Source organism: Pseudophryne corroboree, chromosome 12, assembly GCF_028390025.1.
Source record: "Pseudophryne corroboree isolate aPseCor3 chromosome 12, aPseCor3.hap2, whole genome shotgun sequence".
Taxonomy (NCBI): Eukaryota; Metazoa; Chordata; class Amphibia; order Anura; family Myobatrachidae; genus Pseudophryne; species Pseudophryne corroboree.
In genome coordinates, this window is record NC_086455.1 from 36,953,544 (window position 1) to 36,980,262 (window position 26,719).

The 26,719-nt window shown below is 46.0% G+C and overlaps 1 protein-coding gene across 11 annotated transcripts in view; it reads left to right on the plus strand.

The window, feature by feature from the left end:
* Positions 1-26,719, plus strand: part of MTA1 (metastasis associated 1) — a 298,988-nt gene that overhangs the window by 81,679 nt on the left and 190,590 nt on the right. For all 11 annotated transcript variants that reach the window (XR_010190411.1, XM_063947327.1, XM_063947328.1 and 8 more), the window contains 3 exons: positions 11,638-11,701; positions 15,866-15,983; positions 19,456-19,558. Coding sequence is in view for 10 of the 11 variants with exons in the window: in XM_063947327.1 (XP_063803397.1) it covers positions 11,638-11,701; positions 15,866-15,983; positions 19,456-19,558 (285 nt within the window). In the remaining variant the exon portion in view is untranslated. The remainder of the gene's footprint in view (positions 1-11,637; positions 11,702-15,865; positions 15,984-19,455; positions 19,559-26,719) is intronic.

Below are 26,719 nucleotides of genomic sequence, written 5' to 3' on the forward strand. Positions count from 1 at the left end.
CCACATATGCCCTTCATGCTGCCACATATGCCCCACAGTGCCAGATATGCCCCTCATGCTGCCAGATATGCCCCCTCCGCAAGTGCCAAATATGCTCCCCCAGTGCCTGTTACTTACCCCTCCGTCGATCCCGCGCTGTCTTCTGAAGGAGGGACACGGAGCGCACAGCGCGCGCCTCTCCTGTGTCCCTCCTGCATCTCCGGCGGCCGCGGCGGGTCTATTAAAGGAAGTGCCGGTTCGTGATCAGAGGTCCCTCCTTCACACTGCTAAGTATAAGCCGAGGTGGCTTTTTCAGCACAAAAAAAAGTGCTGAAAAAGTCAGCTTATACTCGAGTATATACGGTAACTTAAAAACAGGAATGGTCATTGTATATTTCCAATTGGCTGCATTAATGCAATAGAAATAAATATCTAGACAGTGGGGAGATCTTAGGGAGGACTTGCAAGCATCTGGGTTAAGAGAAACCAGAATGCTTACAAGCTATCATTGGTATTCATTAACCCTGAAGCTACATCGATCCATCCAGACTCTGTTGATGTATGTGGGAGAGCTTAGTGGGTTTCTTCACATAAGGTGATAGTACCCCCAAACTTAATTTTTTTTCTCTGACGTCCTAGTGGATGCTGGGAACTCCGTAAGGACCATGGGGAATAGCGGCTCCGCAGGGGACTGGGCACAACTAAAGAAAGCTTTAGGACTACCTGGTGTGCACTGGCTCCTCCCACTATGACCCTCCTCCAGACCTCAGTTAGAATCTTGTGCCCGGCTGAGCTGGATGCACACTAGGGGCTCTCCTGAGCTCCTAGAAAAAGAAAGTATATTTTAGTTTTTTTATTTTACAGTGAGACCTGCTGGCAACAGGCTCACTGCAGCGAGGGACTAAGGGGAGAAGAAGCGAACCTACCTAACTGGTGGTAGCTTGGGCTTCTTAGGCTACTGGACACCATTAGCTCCAGAGGGATCGACCGCAGGACCCGACCTTGGTGTTCGTTCCCGGAGCCGCGCCGCCGTCCCCCTTACAGAGCCAGAAGCATGAAGATGGTCCGGACAATCGGCGGCAGAAGACTTCAGTCTTCACCAAGGTAGCGCACAGCACTGCAGCTGTGCGCCATTGCTCCTCATGTACACCTCACACTCCGGTCACTGATGGGTGCAGGGCGCTGGGGGGGGGGGGCGCCCTGAGGGCAATATTACACACCTTGGCTGGCAAATCTACACCATATATAGTCCCAGAGGCTATATAGGTGTAAATTAATACCCCTGCCAGAGTTTTAAAAACGCGGGAGAAGTCCGCCGAAAAAGGGGCGGGGCTATCTCCCTCAGCACACTGGCGCCATTTCTCCCTCACAGCTTCGCTGGAAGGAAGCTCCCTGGCTCTCCCCTGCAGTCTGCAACTACAGAAGGGTAAAAAAGAGAGGGGGGGCACTAAATTTAGGCGCAATATAACTATATAGCAGCTATAAGGGGATATAATTCAGTTAGTCCCTGTATTATATAGCGCTCTGGTGTGTGCTGGCATACTCTGTCTCCCCAAAGGGCTTTGTGGGGTCCTGTCCTCTGTCAGAGCATTCCCTGTGTGTGTGCGGTGTGTCGGTACGGCTGTGTCGACATGTTTGATGAGGAGGCTTATGTGGAGGCGGAGCATATGCCTATAAATGTGATGTCGCCCCCTGCGGGGCGGACACCTGAGTGGATGGACTTATGGAAGGAATTACGTGAAAGTGTCGACTCCTTACATAAAAAATTTGACGATATGCCAAATGCGGGACAGCCGGCTTCTCAGCTCGTGCCTGCCCAGCCGTCTCAAAGGCCATCAGGGGCTCTAAAACGCCCGCTACCTCACATGGCAGACACAGATGTCGACACGGATACTGATACCAGTGTCGACGACGAAGAGACTAATGTAATGTCCACTAGGGCCACTCGTTACATGATTGAGGCAATGAAAAATGTATTACACATTTCTGATATTACCCCAGGTACCACAAAAAAGGGTATTATGTTTGGAGAGAAAAAACTACCAGTAGTTTTTCCCCCGTCTGAAGAATTAAATGAAGTGTGTGAAGAAGCGTGGGCTTTTCCCGATAAAAAAATTGGTGATTTCTAAAAGGTTGCTAATGGCGTACCCTTTCCCGCCAGAGGATAGGTCACGTTGGGAGACACCCCCTAGGGTGGATAAAGCGCTCACACGCTTGTCAAAGAAGGTGGCACTACCGTCTCCGGATACGGCCGCCCTTAAGGAGCCTGCTGATAGAAAGCAGGAGGCGATCCTGAAGTCTGTATATACACACTCAGGCATTATACTGAGACCAGCTATTGCCTCAGCATTGATGTGCAGTGCGGCAGCTGCATGGTCAGACTCCCTGTCGGAAAATATTGACACCCTAGACAGGGACACTATATTGCTAACCATAGAGCATGTTAAAGACTCAGTCTTATATATGAGAGATGCACAGAGGGATATCTGCCGGCTGGCATCTAAAATAAGTGCAATGTCCATTTCTGCCAGGAGAGGCTTATGGACTCGGCAGTGGACGGGGGATGCAGATTCTAAAAGGCACATGGAAGTTTTGCCTTATAAGGGTGAAGAGTTATTCGGGGATGGTCTCTCAGACCTAGTTTCCACAGCAACAGCTGGGAAGTCAGCATTTCTGCCCCATGTTCCCTCACAGCCTAAGAAAGCGCCGTATTATCAGGTACAGTCCTTTCGGCCCCAGAAAAGCAGGCGGGGAAAAGGCGGGTCCTTTCTGCCCAGAGGCAGGGGAAAAAAGCTGCAGCAAACAGCCAGTTCCCAAGAACAAAGTCCCTCCCCTGCTTCCTCCAAGTCCACCGCATGACGGTGGGGCTCCACAGGCGGAGCCAGGTACGGTGGGGGGCCGCCTCAAAAATTTCAGCGATCAGTGGGCTCGCTCACAGGTGGATCCCTGGATCCTTCAAGTAGTATCTCAGGGGTACAAGCTGGAATTCGAGACGTCTCCCCCCCCCCCCCCCCCTTCCGTTTCCTCAAATCTGCCTTACCGACAACTCCCTCAGGCAAGGAGGCTGTGCTAGAGGCAATTCACAAGCTGTATTCCCAGCAGGTGATAGTCAGGGTGCCCCTACTTCAACAAGGACGGGGTTACTATTCCACAATGTTTGTGGTACCGAAACCGGACGGTTCGGTGAGACCCATTTTAAATTTGAAATCCTTGAACACATATATAAAAAAGTTCAAGTTCAAGATGGAATCGCTCAGGGCGGTTATTGCAAGCCTGGACGAGGGGGATTACATGGTATCCCTGGACATCAAGGATGCTTACCTGCATGTCCCCATTTACCATCCTCACCAGGAGTACCTCAGATTTGTGGTACAGGATTGTCATTACCAATTCCAGATGCTGCCGTTTGGGCTGTCCTCGGCACCGAGGGTATTTACCAAGGTAATGGCGGAAATGATGATACTCCTTCGGAAAAAGGGAGTTTTAATTATCCCGTACTTGGACGATCTCCTGATAAAGGCGAGGTCCAAGGAGCAGTTGTTGGTCGGGGTAGCACTATCTCGGGAAGTGCTACAACAGCACGGTTGGATTCTAAACATTCCAAAGTCACAGCTGGTTCCTACGACACGTCTACTGTTCCTGGGGATGGTTCTGGACACAGACCAGAAAAGAGTGTTTCTCCCGGAGGAGAAAGCCAAGGAGCTGTCATCTCTAGTCAGAGACCTCCTGAAACCAAAACAGGTATCGGTGCATCACTGCACGCGAGTCCTGGGAAAAATGGTAGCTTCCTACGAAGCAATTCCATTCGGCAGGTTCCATGCAAGAACTTTTCAGTGGGACCTGTTGGACAAGTGGTCCGGATCGCATCTTCAGATGCATCGGCTGATAACCCTGTCTCCAAGGACCAGGGTATCTCTGCTGTGGTGGCTGCAGAGTGCTCATCTTCAAGAGGGCCGCAGATTCGGCATACAGGACTGGGTCCTGGTGACCACGGATGCCAGCATTCGAGGCTGGGGGGCAGTCACACAGGGAAGAAACTTCCAAGGACTTTGGTCAAGTCAGGAGACTTCCCTACACATAAATATTCTGGAACTGAGGGCCATTTACAATGCCCTAAGTCAGGCAAGGCCCCTGCTTCAAAACCAGCCGGTACTGATCCAATCAGACAACATCACGGCAGTCGCCCATGTAAACCGACAGGGCGGCACAAGAAGCAGGATGGCGATGGCAGAAGCCACAAGGATTCTCCGATGGGCGGAAAATCACGTGTTGGCACTGTCAGCAGTGTTCATTCCGGGAGTGGACAACTGGGAAGCAGACTTCCTCAGCAGACACGACCTACACCCGGGAGAGTGGGGACTTCATCCAGAAGTCTTCCAACTGATTGTAAACCGTTGGGAAAGGCCACAGGGGGACATGATGGCGTCCCGCCTAAACAAAAAGCTAGAGAGATATTGCGCCAGGTCAAGGGACCCTCAGGCGATAGCTGTGGACGCTCTAGTGACACCGTGGGTGTACCAGTCTGTTTATGTGTTCCCTCCTCTGCCTCTCATACCAAAGGTACTGAGAATAATAAGAAGACGAGGAGTAAGAACGATACTCGTGGTTCCGGATTGGCCAAGAAGAGCTTGGTACCCAGAACTTCAAGAAATGATATCAGAGGACCCATGGCCTCTGCCGCTCAGACAGACAGGATCTGCTACAGCAGGGGCCCTGTCTGTTCCAAGACTTACCGCGGCTGCGTTTGACGGCATGGCGGTTGAACACCGGATCCTAAAAGAAAAGGGCATTCCGGAGGAAGTCATTCCTACGCTGATTAAAGCCAGGAAAGAAGTAACCGCAAACCATTATCACCGTATTTGGCGAAAATATGTTGCGTGGTGTGAGGCCAGGAAGGCCCCAACAGAGGAATTTCAGCTGGGTCGATTTCTGCACTTCCTACAGTCAGGAGTGACTATGGGCCTAAAATTGGGTTCCATTAAGGTCCAGATTTCGGCTCTGTCGATTTTCTTCCAGAAAGAACTGGCTTCACTGCCTGAAGTTCAGACATTTGTAAAGGGAGTGCTGCATATTCAGCCCCCTTTTGTGCATCCAGTGGCACCTTGGGATCTCAACGTGGTGTTGAGTTTCCTAAAATCACATTGGTTTGAGCCACTTAAAACCGTGGATTTAAAATATCTCACGTGGAAAGTGGTCATGCTATTGGCCTTGGCTTCGGCCAGGCGTGTGTCAGAATTGGCGGCTTTGTCGTGTAAAAGCCCTTATCTGATTTTCCATTTGGATAGGGCAGAATTGAGGACTCGTCCCCAGTTTCTCCCTAAGGTGGTATCAGCTTTTCAATTGAACCAACCTATTGTGGTGCCTGCGGCTACTAGGGACTTGGAGGATTCCAAGTTACTGGACGTAGTCAGGGCCTTGAAAATTTATGTTTCCAGGACGGCTGGAGTCGGGAAAACTGACTCGCTATTTATCCTGTATGCACCCAACAAGCTGGGTGCTCCTGCTTCTAAGCAGACTATTGCTCGCTGGATTTGTAGCACAATTCAACTGGCGCATTCTGCAGCTGGACTGCCGCATCCTAAATCAGTAAATGCCCATTCCACGAGGAAGGTGGGCTCTTCTTGGGCGGCTGCCCGAGGGGTCTCGGCTTTACAACTTTGCCGAGCTGCTACTTGGTCAGGGTCAAACACGTTTGCAAAATTCTACAAATTTGACACCCTGGCTGAGGAGGACCTTGAGTTCTCTCATTCGGTGCTGCAGAGTCATCCGCACTCTCCCGCCCGTTTGGGAGCTTTGGTATAATCCCCATGGTCCTTACGGAGTTCCCAGCATCCACTAGGACGTCTTTTTACTCACCGGTAAATCTATTTCTCGTAGTCCGTAGTGGATGCTGGGCGCCCATCCCAAGTGCGGATTGTCTGCAATACTTGTATATAGTTATTGCCTAACTAAAGGGTTATTGTTATGAGCCATCTGTTGAGAGGCTCAGTTATAGTTAATACTGTTAACTGGGTATAGTATCACGAGTTATACGGTGTGATTGGTGTATGAGTCTTACCCGGGATTCAAAATCCTTCCTTATTGTGTTAGCTCTTCCGGGCACAGTATCCTAACTGAGGTCTGGAGGAGGGTCATAGTGGGAGGAGCCAGTGCACACCAGGTAGTCCTAAAGCTTTCTTTAGTTGTGCCCAGTCTCCTGCGGAGCCGCTATTCCCCATGGTCCTTACGGAGTTCCCAGCATCCACTACGGACTACGAGAAATAGATTTACCGGTGATTTACCAGAACAAATTAATAAGACACATTATGGTCACCGCCAGGAAGCAATGGGCTGCAAATCACCCCATGCCATCAACACATCGCACATACCATATGGAATGTACCGCCAGTATCCACTACACTATAATTAAGAGGCAGTGCCGTTTCTAGGGGCGGGCGAGCCGTGCAACTGCACGGGGCGCCCGCCGCGGCACTTAGTTACTCCTTCTTGCCTCTCCCGAGCGCTCCTGCTCGGGGGGCGGAGTTCCGCGGAATGACGCGTTGCGTCGTGACGTCACGACGCAAACGCGTCATTCCGCAAAGCCCCGCCCCCCGAGCAGGAGCGCTCGGGAGAGGCGAGAAGGAGAAGCAAGAAGGAGGAGGCGGCCGGCGCGGGACGTGAGGCGGCGGGACCGAAGAGCGGGAAGACGTAAGTATTCTCTCTCTCTCCCCCCCTCTCCCCCTTCCTTCTCCTCAGCTTGAAACCTGCCTGCCGCTGCCGCACTGTGTAAAATGGGGGCACCTGCCTATGGGGATACCTGCCTGCCACACTGTGTAATATGGGGGCACCTGCCTATGGGGATACCTGCCTGCCACACTGTGTAATATGGGGGCACCTGCCTATGGGGATACCTGCCTGCCACACTGTGTAATATGGGGGCACCTGCCTATGGGGATACCTGCCTGCCACACTGTGTAATATGGGGGCACCTGCCTATGGGGATACCTGCCTGCCACACTGTGTAATATGGGGGCACCTGCCTATGGGGATACCTGCCTGCCACACTGTGTAATATGGGGGCACCTGCCTGCGTACTGTGTAATATGGGGGCACCTGCCTGCGTACTGTGTAATATGGGGGCACCTGCCTGCGTACTGTGTAATATGGGGGCACCTGCCTGCGTACTGTGTAATATGGGGGCACCTGCCTGCGTACTGTGTAATATGGGGGCACCTGCCTGCGTACTGTGTAATATGGGGGCATCTGCCTGCGTACTGTGTAATATGGGGGCACCTACCTGCGTACTGTGTAATATGGGGGCATCTGCCTGCGTACTGTGTAATATGGGGGCATCTGCCTGCATACTATGTAATATGGGGGCATCTGCCTGCGTACTGTGTAATATGGGGGCACCTGCCTGCGTACTGTGTAAAATGGGGATATCTGCCTGCCGTGCTGTGTAAAATGGGGATATCTGCCTACCGTGCTGTGTAAAATGGGGATATCTGCCTGCCGCGCTGTGTAAAATGGGGATATCTGCCTGCTGCACTTTGTAAAATGGGGATACCTGCCTGCGTACTGTGTAAAATGGGGGCACCTGCCTGCGTACTGTGTAAAATGGGGATACCAGCCTTCCGTGCTGTGTAAAATGGGGACACCTGCCTGCCGCGCTGTGTAAAATGGGGACACCTGCCTGCCGCGCTGTGTAATATGGGGACACTTGCCTGCTGTAATGTGTAAAAAGGGGACTTTTTTATTTTTATTTTTTCTGTACTGTGGTGGGTGTGATGATATCAGATGAGGCCATGCCCACTTTAATGAGACCACGCCCATTTTAATCAGGCCACACACCCTTGTCGGGAGCGCGCGCGCCGTAGGCGCGCGCATGCTTTTTCTTTTTATGGCTATATGGGGGGGCACACTTTTTTTTTAGAGCAATAGGGGGGGGGGGGGGGGGGGGCGCATTTTGAAATCTCGCACTGGGAGCCAAATTGTCTAGAAACGGCCCTGTTAAGAGGTCTAATGGTCTATTCATGAAGGAGTGAAGAGTGGAGAAGTTGCCCATGGCATCTAATCAGCTGCTCCGTAGAATTGTGTAGTATGCAAATTATAATTGTAACTTTAATGCTGATTGGTTGCCATAGGCAACTTCTCCACAGGCTCACTTCTCCACTCTTTTCACTGCTTCATGAATAAACCCCTATCATCTTCTAACTGCCATGTCACAGGCTGGGTTTAAAAAAATTATAGGAGCAGATTGGCTGGTACTTTATCTCCATCCAAGGCTTAGTAAATAGACCGGTTAGGGGGAGATGTACTAAGCAGTGAAAAGAGCGGAGAAGTTGCCCATGGCAACTAATCGGCTGTTCTGTATAATTAATTTAAAAGTATGCAAATTATAAGCAATGCTGATTGGTTGCCGTGGGCAACTTCTCCACTGGCTCACTTATCTGCTCTTTTAACTGCTTAGTACATCTCCCCCTTGCTGTGGAAGACCTTTTTTCTTTTACATGTTTTTTGGCCTAGAAGTGTACATTAACCATTTTTAATTCATTGTTGAACATAAGTCAATCCCATTGTAATTATTTTTTTATAAAATTATAACCCTTCATACAAAAATGTAATAGATCCTAGAACATAAGTTCCATATGTATGAAAAAAAAATAAAACCCTGTTTCTTCACTGCAAGCTTTTATTTGTCATTTAAGTCACATGTTTTCTGGATTGTCCATTTATTAGTACCAGAAATCCAAATAGGCTTTCAGTAATGGTATGACTGCACTGAGGGCCTTATTTATAATGGATCGCTTTTCAGAGAAATTGCAGTTGTCTGCGAGTAGAAAGGCGCCGCCCTGACGAGAAGAAAAAACGCCCCATGCAAAATTGCGAATGCATCACAGATCGCTATCCACTTGCAGATGCATACGCAATTCCTGGAACATCGAAGATTTTTTGCCGCCTGAGCAAACGTGAGTAGTTTGGAGGCTGCCACTACTCTGCAATGGAGACGGCCTGGAAGTGCTTTGCGCTGACTTCAGAGACCCTCCCCCCAAAAGCGCTTGGCCACGCCTGTGTATTTTCTGACACACCCAGAAAACGGCAGGTTACCACCCAGAAACGCTGGCTTCCTGTCAGTCAAACAGCGGCTATATTACGATTATGATCTGTATGCAATTTCCGTCGCTATTACCCTTCATGCGTGCACAATGTGAACGCTGCGCATTCGTTCGATAATAGCTTGATTTGCGGTTTCTCTGAATAGCGATCCATGATGAATTGGTGCACAATTTTCTATTCTACACTGGATGTACCTCTTTATTATGTCACAATCTTTAATAGGGTTTTTATATAGTTATGCGTAGAAACACGCGTTCACATATTGGGTGGTATTCAAATGTTATATCACGCCCAATCTCCTGTCTAAAATAATCCCCGTTATCGTGCATATCGCACCCGTAGTAATACGGTTTAGCTGTGTAAAGGGTTGGGTGCTTTGCTACTCCAAGGGTAGCAAGCTGAAATAAGGATACCATGCCCCAGAGGGCAGAAACAGAACAGGTGTGGAATGGGGTGAAAAGAATTGAATCCCGCCCATTAAGTCCAACTGGGGGAAAAAGCCACCTGACTGCTAAGGGAATACCGCCATACAGTAGATCTGGTCACACTCTCCCTTCAATCTCGTTTGAATCTCTTGCGCTACAGACATGACTATATTGTGCTTCGTGTGTGGGTGTGTAGTCTGCATGCCGTCATATTGTGCTTAGTGTGTGGATGTGTAGTCTGCATGCCGTTATATTGTGCTTCGTGTGGGTGTGTAGTCTGCATGCCGTTATATTGTGCTTCGTGTGTGGGTGTGTAGTCTGCATGCCGTTATGAACTCCCATCTCCTTCATAGCTTTTCATACCTGAGGATGATGTTTTGATATGCAAACTTAATGTGCGTTTTATAAAATTGGACGCATTTGTATAAAAAAGGGCTGCAATATCACCGCAGGGACCTCCCTTTTGCACAAGCTTTCATTTGGTTTAGAAGTCCTGTGGAGGTTTATGACTTGTTTTCTGGGGTAATTAAATAAAAATCAGTTGGACTATTCTTGTACATGGGTGTAAATACTGCAGGAAGATGCAGTAAATTGGATCCTCCGACACAATATGTCCCGGTGCGTGGGGGTGGGGAACTCTCCGAGGGGAACACTGATGGGTAGATGAGGGTGACTTTCTTCCCCTCTCTGTAAATGCTGCATGCTGCAACATAATATAGCAGTAGTACTAAACAAGCGCCCATGATTCGGAATAATGCACACCAGGTCATGGCCAGACGCACATTGGCCCTCATTCCGAGTTGATCGCTCGCTAGCTGCTGTTAGCAGCAGTGCACACGCTAGGCCGCCGCCCTTTGGGAGTGTATCTTGGCTTAGCAGAAGTGCGAACGAAAGGTTAGCAGTTCTGCTATTAAATATTTCCCTGCAGTTTCTGAGAAGTTCCAGACCTACTCCTAGATTGCGATCACTGCAGACTGTTTGGTTCCTGTTTTGATGTCACAAACACGCCCTGCGTTCGGCCAGCCACTCCCCCGTTTCCCCAGGCACGCCTGCGTTTTTACCTGACACGCCTGCGTTTTTTTAGCACACTCCCGGAAAACGGCAAGTTACCACCCAGAAACACCCACTTCCTGTCAATCACTCACCGATCAGCAGTGCGACTGAAAAGCGTTGCTCAGACCTGTGAAAAATTGTATAGTTTTGAGTAAAAGTACTTTGCGCGTGCGCACTGCGGCCCATGCGCAGAAATGCAGATTTTTGCCTGATCCCTGTATAGCGAAAATCTGCAATGAGCGAACAACTCTGAATGACCACCATTGCCCAAGACACCCCTTTGTGGCTCGGTAGCAAATTATAAAAATTGGTTAAACTTCAGGGTTACAGGGTACGGCACCAATTTGGTATTTCCTCATTTGGTCTAATCTTCCAATAAACGAAAATCTGAATTCACTTTACTAAACAACTACAGTATATGATGATGATGATTATTATTATTTCGTTAACTTCAACTGTCTCTATATAGTAATCTTTTAAAATGCTTGTTTGATCTAGATTTGGAGGAGCAGGGATCTAGGAATGTAAATTTGTATCCAGCTTGACCTCTGTCTAAAGCGATAGTGGCTAGACATTGGATAGCAGTGGGTCCTCCATTTCATGAGGACTGGATACTTCTGGTAGGGGTGCAACTTCACAAATGTTACACAATCTGGTCAATTTCATGCAATTCTAAAATGATGATGATACTCCTGATAATTTTGCTCCTTTAGATATCCAGCCCTACACCTCATTACACTGTCCATGTGAATCTTTATATAGGCCTTGCATTCAAATTTGGTTACCTTTTTTATTATTCAGTGACCTTAATGAAAATGTTATTGTAGCCCTTTCATGAAATGTTTATGACCAAATCTGTTTCATTATAATGACTATATTATTGTATAATTTTGGATAATACATTTATTAAAATGTTCTGTGACATGCTTACTTTATGTTCCAGATTTAGCAAAATGCTATTTGCTTAAGTTCATAAAAATACTTATCACTTAAGCTTATAATAAAAAAAAAAATACAAATAGGTAAAATCCCAGCATAATTTGTCTTCTGCGAATTAATGTGTCCTCTTTTTTGCAACTTTCAGGGGCAAATGCAGTGTTACACTCTTAAATGAAACGGAGTCCTTAAAATCTTACTTGGAAAGAGAGGTATGATGATTTTGTGTCTCTTCTGCCCTTTTATTTCTCTATAGAAGTTTTTGTATATTGTGCTATTTTTCTGATACTGTAACGCTACTGTTATTATGACTCTTGCACAATATATACGAGGGTGGTTCAGTGAGTAAGGTAACAAGACCTCTCACATGTGCAATGTTCTCTATTTCATTCTAATTTCCCACCAGGCCAGAGCAGGTGGACCACTGCTCCCCCCCCCCCCCCACGGCCATTACACTACGCTTCATATTAGTCATATGTCATACTGTCCCAACATCATTTGTAAGATGACGGGGCTGGTGAAACATGGTCACACATTGAGTGGCATAATGTGATCAGATTCCTGCATATAAAGGGCACATCAGCAGCTTATATTCATTGGCAATTAGTCGAGGTGTATGGTGATAATATCATGTCACCGAAACAGGCTTGGGTTCGGTGCACTGCCTTTGAAAATGGCACACATGAGTTGTTACAGCACTATCATTTGGAGGTACTGGACCACCCTCCCCAGGGCCCTTACCTGGCATCGAGGGACTCCCATCTCTTTAGACCATTGAAGAAGCACTTGGGTGGAAGGCGATTTGCAACCAATGGTGAAGTTCATTAAGCCGTCACGTCCTTCAGACACTTAGCACTTATTCCTTCTGTGCTGGGATAGATGCCTTGGTGTACCGTTGGAACTAATGCTTGGACAAGTTTGTGTGGACTATACAGAAAACTGCTGATTACACTTATTTACACAATGAGAGGTCTTTTTTAATTTTAAGTAGTGAAACAATTAGTGTGTGTGTGTGGTATTTTTTATAGTGTGTGTGTAAAAAAATAAATATATATATTGATAGGAAATCACGACCGCACTCAAAGCCTATGTATATAAAGCAAAAAATGGTGGTGCAAGGCAGCAATAAATATAAAACACTCACTTCTCCAGCGATGCAGAAAAAGTAGACAAGCCAGCACTCGCGTGTAGATAAAAGAAAAGCAGGATTTATTCCTTAACCAAATGGCATGGTGAAGTCCACAAATACAACTGTGTTTGCTGTATTTGCAGTACTTCACCATGCCGTTTGGTTAAGGAATAAATCCTGCTTTTCTTTCATCTACACGTGAGTGCTGGCTTGTCTACTTTTTCTGCATCGCTGGAGAAGTGAGTGTTTGTGTGTGTGTATATGTGTATATATATATATATATATATATATATATATATATATTATATTCATACTTTACGATCCACGTGGACTATGATTGGGAATAGTAACCTGTGCCGTGTGCAGCGAGGCACCTTGCCTGAAGCATTGCGAGCGAAGCGAGCCATGTGAGGGGACACAGTGCACTAAATGGGGTTCCCGGTCCCATTACGAAGAAAATTATACCAAAAACACAAAAAAACTATTTGTGTCGACCTTTTTTCCTGTTGACCTTTTGTCAATGTCGACCTAAGCTGTGTCGACCTAATTCGTGTCAACCCTGAGTCCCAGATCCGAGACACTTATGGCTTAAAATTTCCATTGGAGAGAAACACTGTAAAGTTGTAGACCTAAAAAAAAAATAAAGGATAAAAACCATTTTGCAGATTACTGTAGCATATGTGTATGTATGTGTTTTGTGTTGATACAAATATTATACCAGCTACAGTAATCTGCAAAATGGTGTTTCTCTCCAATGGAAATTTTAAGCCATAAGTGTCTCTTATCTGGGACTCAGGGTTGACACCAATTAGGTCGACACAGCTTAGGTCGACATTGACAAAATGTCAACAGGAAAAAAGGTCGACATGAGTTTTTTTTATGTGTTTTTGGTATAATTTGCTTCGTAATGGGACCGGGAACCCCATTTAGTGCACTGTGTCCCCTCACATGGCTCGCTTCGCTCGCCATGCTTCAGGCAAGTTGCCTCGCTGCACAGGTTAGTATTCCCAATCATAGTCCACGTGGATCGTAAAGTATGAAAAAAGTGTGATAAACTCATGCAAATAGGTCGACTTTTTGTCCGTGTCGACCTATTTGCAGTGTCAACGTAAGGTGTGTTGACCTAAGTGGTGTCGACCTGGAGTCTGGATACCAGTGTCTCCGCACCATAACAGCTTTGTTTTTTTGTTTTGTTTTTCTATACGGTATTTATTTAATTTAATTTTTATTAATAATAGTAATATAATTTTGAAATTAAGTGTAACTGAGCAATTTAAGTATTTAGTTGTTGTTGTTGTTGTTGTTGTTGTTGTTGTTGTTGTTGGTTTTTTTTTTTTTTTTTTTTAAATAGAATATATATTGAAGGACTAATGTGTACACTAGAACTGTACATAGGGAATCAATATCAATTGCCATATTCTGCTGTGGGCAAGAAAATAATCCCCATAACTTTATTTTTTTATTTTTTTTTATTTTATTTTTTGTTTTGATGCTTTTGGCACAAAAGGACACTGATTTATTGGAGTTCACTGCATAGTAACTTCTAAACATAGTTTAAGTAAACCCAATCATAAATCACATAAACGTGTGTGTTGAAAACTAAATGAAAACTCCAAATTTTGAGCCTCATGGCAAAGGCTGTGAATAGTGTTTTCTTTCTTTTTTTATTAATTGTTGTTTTTTTTTTTTGTTTTTTTTTTTAAATAAATTTGCAAAAATCTCAAAAACTAACTATTTTTCACGTTGTCATTATGGGGTATTGTGTATGGAATTTTGAGGGAAAAAATGAATTTATTCCATTTTGGAATAAGTCTGTAACATAACAAAATGTGGAAAAAGTGAAGCGCTGTGAATACTTTCCGGGTGCACTGTATATTGGACTGAATTGATTAGATAATTTTCCTGAAGGTCAAAGTAAGGACAAAGAACGTACATGTCCCTAAATTTTAATCCACACAGAGTGAAAAGACACGGAGACCTCAAAACTGGTGTATGTATAATTTAAGAAAAATCCTCCTCCCCCCCCCCCCCCCCCCCCTTTGCCCAATAACAAATATTATTCCATAGCTTTGAGGCTACCTAACCTGAGGCATAGATCTTTTTATTTGAACATGTCTTCTTCTGACATGTCTCTTCCCCCCAATGCGTTTTTATTCAATAAATTCTAAAGACTCTTGCAGTTATTTCCCACTTCCTGGCTGACTATGGATACAATTGTGTCCAGCAATGCACAGATACACAGCGCACATCTGTACTCTGTCTCCCCTTTCTGCAACGCTCCCACTGTCCAAACTGCACCCTGCCTCTTAAAGATGGGGTCTCCGTTATACCCAACCCATTTAGAGTAATATCAGCTGCTTCTATTACTGATATACATAACTATATGTCTGGTGCCACAGCAATGTGAGAATTCTGGCTTCATTGTATAACAGTTATATATTTATTTATTACCAGTTATTTATATAGCGCACGCATATTTCGCAGCGCTTTACAGAGAATTCTTGGCCATTCACATCAGTCCCTGCCCCAGTGGAGCTTACAATCTACAGTATATTCCCTACCACATGTGTGCACACACAGATTCACGCTAGGGTTGATTTTGTAGGGAGCCAATTAACCTACCAGTATATTTTTGGATTGTGGGAGGAAACCGAAGTACCTGCAGGAAACCCACGCAAGCACGGGGAGAATATACAAACTCCACACAGTTCGAGCCATGGTGGGAATCGAACCCATGACCTCAGTGCTGTGAGGCAGTAATGCTAACCACTACAGCATCCGTACTGCCTAAATAAATATTATATATAGCTGTTAGTACATATGTCTATAGCTACAGATGCAAGGGCCATCTTTCTTATTTGACACCTGCTAAATTGGTTATCTTCTCATTGAACTGACAGGCTTCCGCCTTCTCCAGAAGTGAGATGGCTGCTCCGTCTGAGCACCATAGGCCAAACTGGGCAGTGCTCCGGCCTCTCTGCACCTTGGCTGAGCACAGCATCGAGCAGTGTGGGGCAGAGGCGGAGAACATACCTTACGCCAAAGTAAGGTTCTGTGGGCTCAAAAGATGCATTTTTACTATTTGCAATTAGAAAATGTGGTGACGTGTCCACTTTACATACGTGTCAGATCTTGGTACATGGAGAAGATGCTGAATCCTCATTTCTTTGGAAGCTATATTATGTCCGTATGTGCTGACCTCTAGATCCATTTAACCTATATAACCTTTTGTTTCCTCCTTTTTTAGGATTTCTTTTTTTACTCTTTAGTTTACGATCCTCAGCAGAAAACTCTCCTGGCAGATAAAGGAGAAATCCGGGTGGGCAACCGTTATCAAGCGGACATTACTGATCTTCTGGAAGAGGGTAAAGCGCTTTTGCGGTGGTCTTTTAATGTTCATTTCAAATTCTTCATAAATAATTGTCTTGATGTTCACAAAATATTTTTTAGTTATCTAATATATTGAAATCCAATTTGAATTGCCACCACAAGTCCAGGTCAATAAATAAATTCATATATTTAAAAAGGCACCGTGCTCAAAAGATAGTATGGACATAATAGAGATGTTTAGATTTTCCAAAAAAGACAGAAGCCATGAACAAAATGCACAGGTTTAGAGTTGCATGAAATACAGAAACCATGGAGATGACCCAAAATGGCTGCCTCACCTTTGTATTATCAGTTGTAAGGGTTATTCGTCCTATCCACGAAGAATCCAGATGAGGCAGCCATTTTATGTGCACTATTTAGGATTACATTGGTCGGAATAGGCAATGCCTGGAATTGATGACACATAATTGGGGAGATAAAAATAATAGGCGAGATCCTTGCAAAATCATCAGAATTTTGCATGTTCATTTTACACAATAGAGACCAGAAGAGGCAGCCATGTTGGGCACACTGCATTGGTTACAGTGTGTGACCAGCAATACATGGAACATGGAGTTAAGACATACAGGGATAAAATGAACAGTGACTAACATGATACCCACTGCATAATTAGTACACCTGGTACATTCATCCTGTTCTTGAAAGTTCCTGGCGAGTTGGCCATCTAGGGCGCCCTACATAGGTTACAGTGGGCAGGATGAGCAAGTCATAGAAGTGTAATTCGCTGTTGGGAGTTACAGAGAAAGGAAAAAGAACATTAGGTTGAAGTGGGTGGAGATACTGGATAATTGGGAAGAAGAGGGACAGGGTAGAGTAGGGAGTCCATGATGCGGCAGTGTCTTGCAACTCTGCTCCATACAACAGGACTGGCCCTGACCAATTTGAGGACCTAGGCAGAATCTTGCCTAGGGCCTCAAATTGGTCAGGGCTGGCCCTGTTGTATGGGGCAGAGTTGCAGCAACACCTGTGTACAATTCATAGCAACTTGACTTATTAATAAAGGGCCTCACTTAGTGCATAGGTGCTATCTGATCATATGACTAAACACGTACGTACGTACGTACGTTCTATTCTGTGATGCAGTACAGTGAGCAGTGAGGCGCCAAATGCTAACCACTTTGAAAGTGGGCAGCAGCACACTGGTTAACAAGATGCCTTGCAAAGCAGGGTTGATTGTGACCAGACTCCATCTGTGTGGAGTTTGCATGTTCTCCATATGTTTTTGTGGGTTTCCTCTGGCTGTTATGGTTTTATATCGCCTTGTAAGTTTCTTAATAATGAGTTGAGCTTAAAGTCTGAATTCACTGTTGGTTTTATGTAAAGCATGAACATGTTCTAGCCGAGTAGTGTAGCGGATAATTCTGTTTGTAAAGAATCTGTGAATGTAGTATGTTATGTGAGTGAATCTATCTGTGTATATTTGTGTTACAAATAATAAATATACAGTATATAGCTTCTCCCTCTAGGCTGCAATTTGTTACATGCTGGAAAGTAAATATGAGGAATCTTGTTTGTCTTTGAGTAAAATCATCTCTGTGAGGAACAGTCCATTTATTTCCACACCGCAGGCGTGACGGTAATCGGAGGTCCCTTCAGCTCTCTTCCCACCATTTTTCCCCTCTTAAAGTTCTAATAAGAAAATAGACCTCTCTTAGCTGACTGTTACACCGGCCAGGGGTGCACACAGGATGGGAGGGGAGAAGTTATAGAATACATACTGAAGAGGAGGGCAATTAAAAAATTAGGTGGTGGCACATCAGAGGGACTTTACTTTTTATACTGGCTGTGACTGAATGGATTGAAAGTATGTGTTTTATGTGTAGATTTATGTATATTTGTATTGTTAAGCATATGTTTGTTACACATTTTAAAATTAACGTATTCTGCTATTTCCTGTTTTGTAAACTTAGCGGTTTTCTATCCTTTTCTCCTAATGCTGGGCATTCATTATGCAATTATTTGTCTGATCTTCTGAGAATCAGGCCGATAATCCTATAATGTGTAGCTGCGACTGACCGCAAATGATTGCTCTGTCGGACATGCCAACTTGTGTGGTGTATCCAATAGATTGGATCATTTGTGAGCTGCAAGTGTTCCACATTGGGCAGGGTATGCTGCCTCTGACAACGTTCTTCCCTGTTCCTTCACCTGAGAGAAACGGGGAAATGTCTTCTCCCCAGGGAAGGAAAACACACACATTGTGTGGCCATAGAGCTATCTCACAGGGGAGGAATGGGGAAATGTCTTCTCTCCAGGGAAGGAACCCACATATTGTGTGGCCATACACTGTAGAGCTATCTCACGGGAGGAATGGGGAAATGTCTTCTCTCCAGGGAAAGAACACACATATTGTGTGGCCATAGAGCTATCTCACAGGGGAGGAAGGGGAAAATGTCTTCTCTCCAGGGAAGGAACCCACATATTGTTTGGCCATACACTGTTAAGCTATCTCACAGGGGAGGAACGGGGAAATGTCTTCTCTCCAGGGGAGGAACACACACATTGTGTGGCCATACACTGTAGAGCTATCTCACAGGGGAGGAACCCACATATTGTGTGGCCATACACTGTAGAGCTATCTCACAGGGGAGGAACCCACATATTGTGTGGCCATACACTGTAGAGCTATCTCACAGGGGAGGTACCCACATAATGTGTGGCCATACACTGTAGAGCTATCTCACAGGGGAGGAACCCGCATATTGTGTGGCCATACACTGTAGAGCTATCTCACAGGGGAGGAACCCACATATTGTGTGGCCATACACTGTAGAGCTATCTCACAGGGGAGGTACCCACATAATGTGTGGCCATACACTGTAGAGCTATCTCACAGGGGAGGAACCCACATATTGTGTGGCCATACACTGTAGAGCTATCTCACAGGGGAGGTACCCACATAATGTGTGGCCATACACTGTAGAGCTATCTCACAGGGGAGGAACGGGGAAATGTTTCTTCTCTCCAGGAGAGGAACACACACATTGTGTGGCCATACACTGTAGAGCTATCTCACAGGGGAGGTACCCACATATTGTGTGGCCATACACTGTAGAGCTATCTCACAGGGGAGGAACGGGGAAATGTCGGGAAGGAACCCACATATTGTGTGGCCATACACTGTAGAGCTATCTCACAGGGGAGGTACCCACATATTGTGTGGCCATACACTGTAGAGCTATATCACAGGGGAGAAAACTGAATGAATAGTTATGGGAACATTACTCGGGAGAAGAGACCACATGACAGAATCCACAGCTGTTTGCTTACACTTCAGGACAGCCTCAATCAGTCCTCTCTGTTTTTTATTCCTCTTTTTAACAACTTTTATTTTTTAACAATGCAATGTAACTGTAGACCAGATTTTACATTTTCAGTGTATCCAGTGAGCTTCACCTACAGATTTTTTTTTTTCTTCCCCCCCCCCCCCCCCCTTCCTTCCTACAGGAACAGAAGATGGTAGAGACCAAGCTTATCTTGAAACTAAAGTTTGGGAGGCAAGCAACCCTCTTACTGATAAACAGATAGACCAGTTTTTGGTAGTAGCACGGTAAGCAATGGATGATTATTCTTATTATGCTCGGTTTTAATTGGCTATTGTTAGATGGGTTCCAGCATTGCTCATGTTTGTTTTATTCTTTGTAATACAGCAGATCAATAAAACTTTATTTATTGTTTGTAAATCACAATATAAGGCACAAGGACAGTCCTGATTTGAGGGGACTTTTCTGCAATTCTGATTCTTGTGCTGATCTGCCAGTAGAAAGGTATTATCCTGCTGCATTAGCAGAGACCGCTTAAGTGGGAATGGAGGGCAGCGCAGATCTATTCCCACATCTGCATGAGAATTTTAGGTGAGCAGAAACTGAAGACCGGATTCACCATCTTCAGCTTATTGTGTCCAGAAAATCTGGGGTGTTACTATACTACCGGCTGCATAAAAAAAAAAAAAATACAAAGTGTACTTATGGCTTGAGTTTTATATTCTTATCCATGCCACTCATTTCTGTACAGTGTGAGTAAACAGAAGTGGAATGACTTAGGAATCATCCCACCTCCTGGATTCTTGTAATAAGCAAAACCCTTTTCTGTTTTAGCCTTTTTATTGTTTTAGTCTATTGGTGGTCCACAGGCGGTGCAGTGAGCTCTCATCTGCAGCACCCACCCCATGGCCCTCTGTGTTGCAGTCCCTATGCTGTGACACAAAGCCTATGGGAGTAGATAGAGCGTTCTCTTCACATGATCTCCACACAATGCAGGGAGGTCATACGGCTCTCCATAGCCCTCCATCTCTGCACTCTGGCTGTGTACTCTATAGACTGGAGAAGTGAGAGTGCAGTGGACTGTATGTGGGATCTCCGGACATGGTGGCATTCTATGGCAGGTTAGGGCCTGAGGACACGGGGATGAGTTTTGTGGCAAGTGGGAGGTCTGGCTTGTGATGGCATTTTGGAATAAAAGGGGCATGTGTGGGTATTTTGAGATGAGTGACCTGGGGGTGCTAAGGAAATTTGGGGGGTTTTGAATTACAGGGATTAGGAGTACTGGGTATCCGGTCTTTAGGTCGACAACACTTAGTTCGACATGGTCATTAGGTCGATATGGCAAAGGTCAACACATGAAAAGGTCGACATGAGTGTTTTTTTTTTTTTAAGTCTATTTTTTTCCCAAAATTTTTTTTCATACTTTACGATCCACGTGTACTACGATTGGGAATAGTAACATGTGCCGAGCAATGCAGTAGCGGAGCAAAGCACCTTGCTCAAAGCATGGCGAGCGGAGCGAGCATTGCAAGGGGACACGGTGCACTAATTGGGTTCCCGGTCACTTGACGAAGAAAACAACAATTGAATAAAAAAAGTAATGTTGACCTTTTTCCGGGATCCGGTCTGAAGATCGACCATGTCAAGGTCAACAATGTTTTGGTCGCCAGTCACTAGGTCGACTTGTTTTCAAGGTTGACAGGGTTTCTAGGTCGACATGTTCTATCTAGGTCGACAGGCCAAAAGGTCGACAGGAGGTTTTCATTTTTTTTTAAAACTTTTTCATACTTAACGATCCACGCAGACTACGATTGGGAATAGTAACCTGTGCCGAGTGCAGCGAGGCAACTTTCCCGAAGCATGGCGATCGAAACGAGCCATGCGAGGGGACATGGTGCACTAATTGGGCTTCCCGGTCACTGTACGGAGAAAACGACACCAAAAAAACATAAACTCATGTCGACCTTTTGACCTAGAACATGTTGACCTATAGTGGTCGACCCAAACATTGTTGACCTAGACACTGTCGAACCAATGATCCACACCCCTTTTTCCATGTAGACCTAATGACCATGTTGACCTAGTCACTGTCGACCAATAGTGGTCGACCTAATGACTGTTGAACTATTTATTGTCGACCCAAAGATCCACACCCGAGGACTGTGCTGCCATTTTGAAGGTTGTTGGTCCACACATGCTGCACTTGAAGCATATCAAGTTGTCCATCAATGTAAAGGTCTGCCTGGACCAATAATTTATTTGTAATTTGTTTTTGTTTTCTTTTTCTCATTTTTAGTCACACCTAATATGTACTACAGAATGTACTTTGATCACAATAAAAGCACCTTTAAAAACTCAAAAAAACCTAAACGGGGCTGCAGTAATTTTGTCCGAGAACCCTAATCCTAACCAGACATCAGTGTTCCTGTGTGCAGTGGGTTATTCTAAATAAGATTGCAATGGTAATCTGTATCACTACAAGTCGTTACAGCAATACATACCAGAGGGATATACAATGTATGTTACAGCGCTTCTAAGCAGCTACGATGGAGAAATATTGTTACCATATAATGAAAAATAGTGACAGCTCAAATTGTAAGAACGCCTCCGCTGTCCAATACATCATCCCTCGTGTTGTGCTGACCGCTGTGGGTAAGCGCTCCCCGCCAGTCGGGGTATGAATTGATTAAATACCTTCCGTGGTGCTCCAAATATAAAAGAAGAGATTCTTACATACAGTGCAGTACTATTTATTAAAGTGGTCATGCACAAGAAAGATGTTACAACATTGTGGTGTTGGCATTAAGGTTTGCAATATTGTTTCTCTAACGTCCTAGTGGATGCTGGGACTCCGTCAGGACCATGGGGGATAGCGGGCTCCGCAGGAGACAGGGCACATCTAAATAAAGCTTTTAGGATCACATGGTGCGTACTGGCTCCTCCCCTATGACCCTCCTCCAAGCCTCAGTTAGGTTTTTGTGCCCGTCCGAGAAGGGTGCAATCTAGGTGGCTCTCCTAAAGAGCTGCTTAGACAAAGTTTTTTTAGGTTTAAATCTCAGTGAATCCTGCTGGCAACAGGATCACTGCATCGAGGGACTTAGGGGAGAGATTTCCAACTCACCGTGCAGGATGGATTGGAGTCTTAGGCTACTGGACACTTAGCTCCAGAGGGAGTCGGAACACAGGTCATCCTGGGGTTCGTCCCGGAGCCGCGCCGCCGACCCCCCTTACAGACGCTGAAGATCGGAGGTCCGGAAAGCAGGCGGCAGAAGACTCCTCAGTCTTCATGAAGGTAGCGCACAGCACTGCAGCTGTGCGCCATTGTTGCTACACGTCTCACTGATTCAGTCACGGAGGGTGCAGGGCGCTGCTGGGGGCGCCCTGGGCAGCAATATTAAATACCTTTAGTGGCGAAAAATACATCACATATAGCCATTAAGGCTATATGTATGTATTTAACCCAGGCCAGTTTTCTTAAAACCCGGGAGAAAAGCCAGCCGAAAAAGGTGCGGAGCTTATTCTCCTCAGCACTCAGCGCCATTTTCCTGCTCAGCTCCGCTGGTGAGGAAGGCTCCCAGGATTCTCCCCTGCACTGCACTACAGAAACAGGGTAACAAAGAGAAGGGGGGCATAATTTGGCGATATTGATATATTAAAAGCGCCTATATCAAAAACAACACCTTCTAGGGTTGTTTATATACATTTATAGCGCTTTTGGTGTGTGCTGGCAAACTCTCCCTCTGTCTCCCCAAAGGGCTAAGAGGGTCCTGTCTTCGATTAGAGCATTCCCTGTGTGGCTGCTGTGTGTCGGTACGTGTGTGTCGACATGTATGAGGACGATGTTGGTGTGGAGGCAGAGCAATTGCCGGTAATGGTGATGTCACCCCCTAGGGAGTCGACACCGGAATGGATGGCTTTAGTTATGGAATTACGTGATAATGTTAGCACATTACAAAAGTCAGTTGACGAAATGAGACGGCCGGAAAACCAGTTAGTACCTGCTCAGGCGTCTCAGACACCGTCAGGGGCTGTAAAACGTCCCTTACCTCAGTCAGTCGACACGGGTACCGACACAGATGAATCTAGTGTCGACGGTGAAGAAACAAACGTATTTTCCAATAGGGCCACACGTTATATGATCACGGCAATGAAGGAGGCTTTGCAGATCTCTGATACTGCTGGTACCTCAAAAAGGGGTATTATGTGGGGGGTGAAAAAACTACCTGTAGCTTTTCCAGAATCAGAGGAATTGAATGACGTGTGTGATGAAGCGTGGGTTAACCCAGATAGAAAACTGCTAATTTCCAAGAAGTTATTGGCATTATACCCTTTCCCACCAGAGGTTAGGGCGCGCTGGGAAACACCCCCTAGGGTGGATAAGGCGCTCACACGTTTATCAAAGCAAGTGGCGTTGCCGTCTCCTGATACGGCCGCCCTCAAGGATCCAGCAGATAGGAGGCTGGAAACTACACTGAAGAGTATATACACACATACTGGTGTTATACTGCGACCGGCAATAGCCTCAGCCTGGATGTGCAGTGCTGGGGTAGTGTGGTTGGATTTCCTGACTGAAAATATTGATACCCTGGATAGGGACAGTATTTTATTGACTCTAGAGCAATTAAAGGATGCGTTTCTTTATATGCGAGATGCTCAGAGGGATATTTGTACTCTAGCATCAAGGGTAAGCGCGATGTCCATATCTGCCAGAAGAAGTTTATGGACGCGACAGTGGTCAGGTGATGCGGATTCCAAAAGGCATATGGAAGTATTGCCATATAAAGGAGAGGAATTATTTGGGGTCGGTCTTTCGGACCTGGTGGCCACGGCAACTGCCGGCAAATCCACTTTTTTACCTCAGACCCCCTCCCAACAGAAAAAGACACCGTCTTTTCAGCCGCAGTCCTTTCGCTCCTATAAAAACAAGCGACCAAAAGGACAGTCTTATCTGCCGCGAAGCAGAGGAAAGGGTAAGAGAGGGCAGCAAGCAGCCCCTGCCCAGGACCAGAAGCCCGCCCCGGGTTCTACAAAGCCATCAGCATGACGCTGGGGCTTTACAAGCGGACTCAGGAGCGGTGGGGGGTCGACTCAAGATTTTCAGCAATCAGTGGGCTCGCTCACAAGTGGACCCGTGGATCCTGCAGATAATATCTCAGGGTTACATGTTGGAGTTCGAAAGGTCTCCCCCTCGCCGGTTCCTAAAGTCTGCTTTACCAACGTCTCCCTCAGAAAGGACGTCGGTATTGGAAGCCATTCACAAGCTGTATTCTCAGCAGGTGATAGTCAAGGTACCCCTCCTACAACAGGGAAAGGGGTATTATTCCACACTATTTGTGGTACCGAAGCCAGACGGTTCGGTAAGACCTATTCTAAACCTGAAATCCTTGAACCTGTACATACAAAAATTCAAGTTCAAGATGGAGTCACTCAGAGCAGTGATAGCGAATCTGGAGGAAGGGGACTTCATGGTGTCCCTGGACATAAAAGATGCTTATCTGCATGTCCCAATTTACCCCTCACACCAAGGGTATCTCAGGTTCGTGATACAAGACTGTCATTATCAGTTTCAAACGCTGCCGTTTGGTTTGTCCACGGCTCCTCGGGTCTTTACCAAGGTAATGACCGAAATGATGGTTCTTCTACGAAGAAAAGGCGTATTAATTATCCCTTACTTGGACGATCTCCTGATAAGGGCAAAGTCCAGAGAACAGCTGGAAGTCGGTGTAGCACTAACCCAGGTAGTGCTTCAGCAACACGGGTGGATTCTGAATCTTCCAAAATCTCAATTGACCCCGACAACACGTCTGCTGTTCCTGGGAATGATTCTGGACACGGTTCAGAAAAAGGTGTTTCTCCCGGAGGAGAAAGCAAGGGAGTTATCCGAACTTGTCAGGAACCTCCTAAAACCAGGAACTGTGTCAGTACATCAATGCACAAGAGTCCTGGGAAAGATGGTGGCTTCTTACGAAGTAATTCCATTTGGCAGATTCCATGCACGAACATTTCAGTGGGATCTGCTGGACAAATGGTCCGGATCGCATCTGCACATGCATCAGCGGATAACACTGTCACCAAGAACAAGGTTGTCTCTCCTGTGGTGGTTGCAGAGTGCCCATCTGTTAGAGGGCCGCAGATTCGGCATACAGGACTGGGTCCTGGTGACTACGGATGCCAGCCTACGAGGCTGGGGAGCAGTCACACAGGGAAGGAACTTCCAGGGCGTGTGGTCAAACCTGGAGACGTCCCTTCACATAAATATACTGGAGCTAAGAGCGATCTACAATGCTCTAAGCCTGGCAAAACCGCTGCTTCAGGGTCAGCCGGTGTTGATCCAGTCGAACAACATCACGGCAGTCGCCCACGTAAATCGACAAGGCGGCACGAGAAGCAGAAGAGCAATGACAGAAGCGGCAAGGATTCTGCGCTGGGCGGAAAATCATGTCATAGCACTGTCAGCAGTGTTCATCCCGGGAGTGGACAACTGGGAAGCAGATTTCCTCAGCAGACACGACCTTCACCCGGGAGAGTGGGGACTCCATCCAGAAGTCTTCCACATGATTGTGAACCGTTGGGAAAAACCAAAGGTGGACATGATGGCGTCTCGCCTCAACAAAAAATTGGACAGATATTGCGCCAGGTCAAGAGACCCTCAGGCAATAGCTGTGGACGCTCTGGTAACACCGTGGGTGTACCAGTCAGTGTATGTGTTCCCTCCTCTGCCTCTCATACCAAAGGTACTGAGAATTATACGGAAAAGGGGAGTAAGAACAATACTAGTGGCTCCGGACTGGCCAAGAAGAACTTGGTATCCGGAACTTCAAGAGATGCTCACGGAGGATCCGTGGCCTCTACCTCTAAGAAGGGATCTGCTTCAGCAGGGACCTTGTATGTTCCAAGACTTACCGCGTCTGCGTTTGACGGCATGGCGGTTGAACGCCGGATTCTAAAAGAAAAGGGCATTCCAGAGGAAGTTATTCCTACCTTGATGAAGGCTAGGAAGGAAGTGACTGTACAACATTATCACCGCATTTGGCGAAAATATGTTGCGTGGTGTGAGGCCAAAAAGGCCCCAACGGAAGAATTTCAATTGGGTCGATTCTTACATTTCCTGCAAGCAGGATTGTCTATGGGCCTAAAATTAGGGTCCATTAAAGTTCAAATTTCGGCCTTATCAATCTTCTTCCAGAAGGAATTGGCGTCAGTTCCTGAAGTACAAACTTTTGTCAAAGGTGTACTACATATACAACCCCCAATGGTGCCTCCAGTGGCACCGTGGGATTTGAACGTAGTTTTGAATTTTCTCAAATCTCATTGGTTTGAGCCTCTAAAATCGGTAGATTTAAAATACCTTACATGGAAGGTAACCATGTTATTGGCCCTGGCTTCAGCCAGGAGAGTTTCAGAGTTGGCGGCTTTATCGTACAAAAGCCCATATCTGATTTTCCATT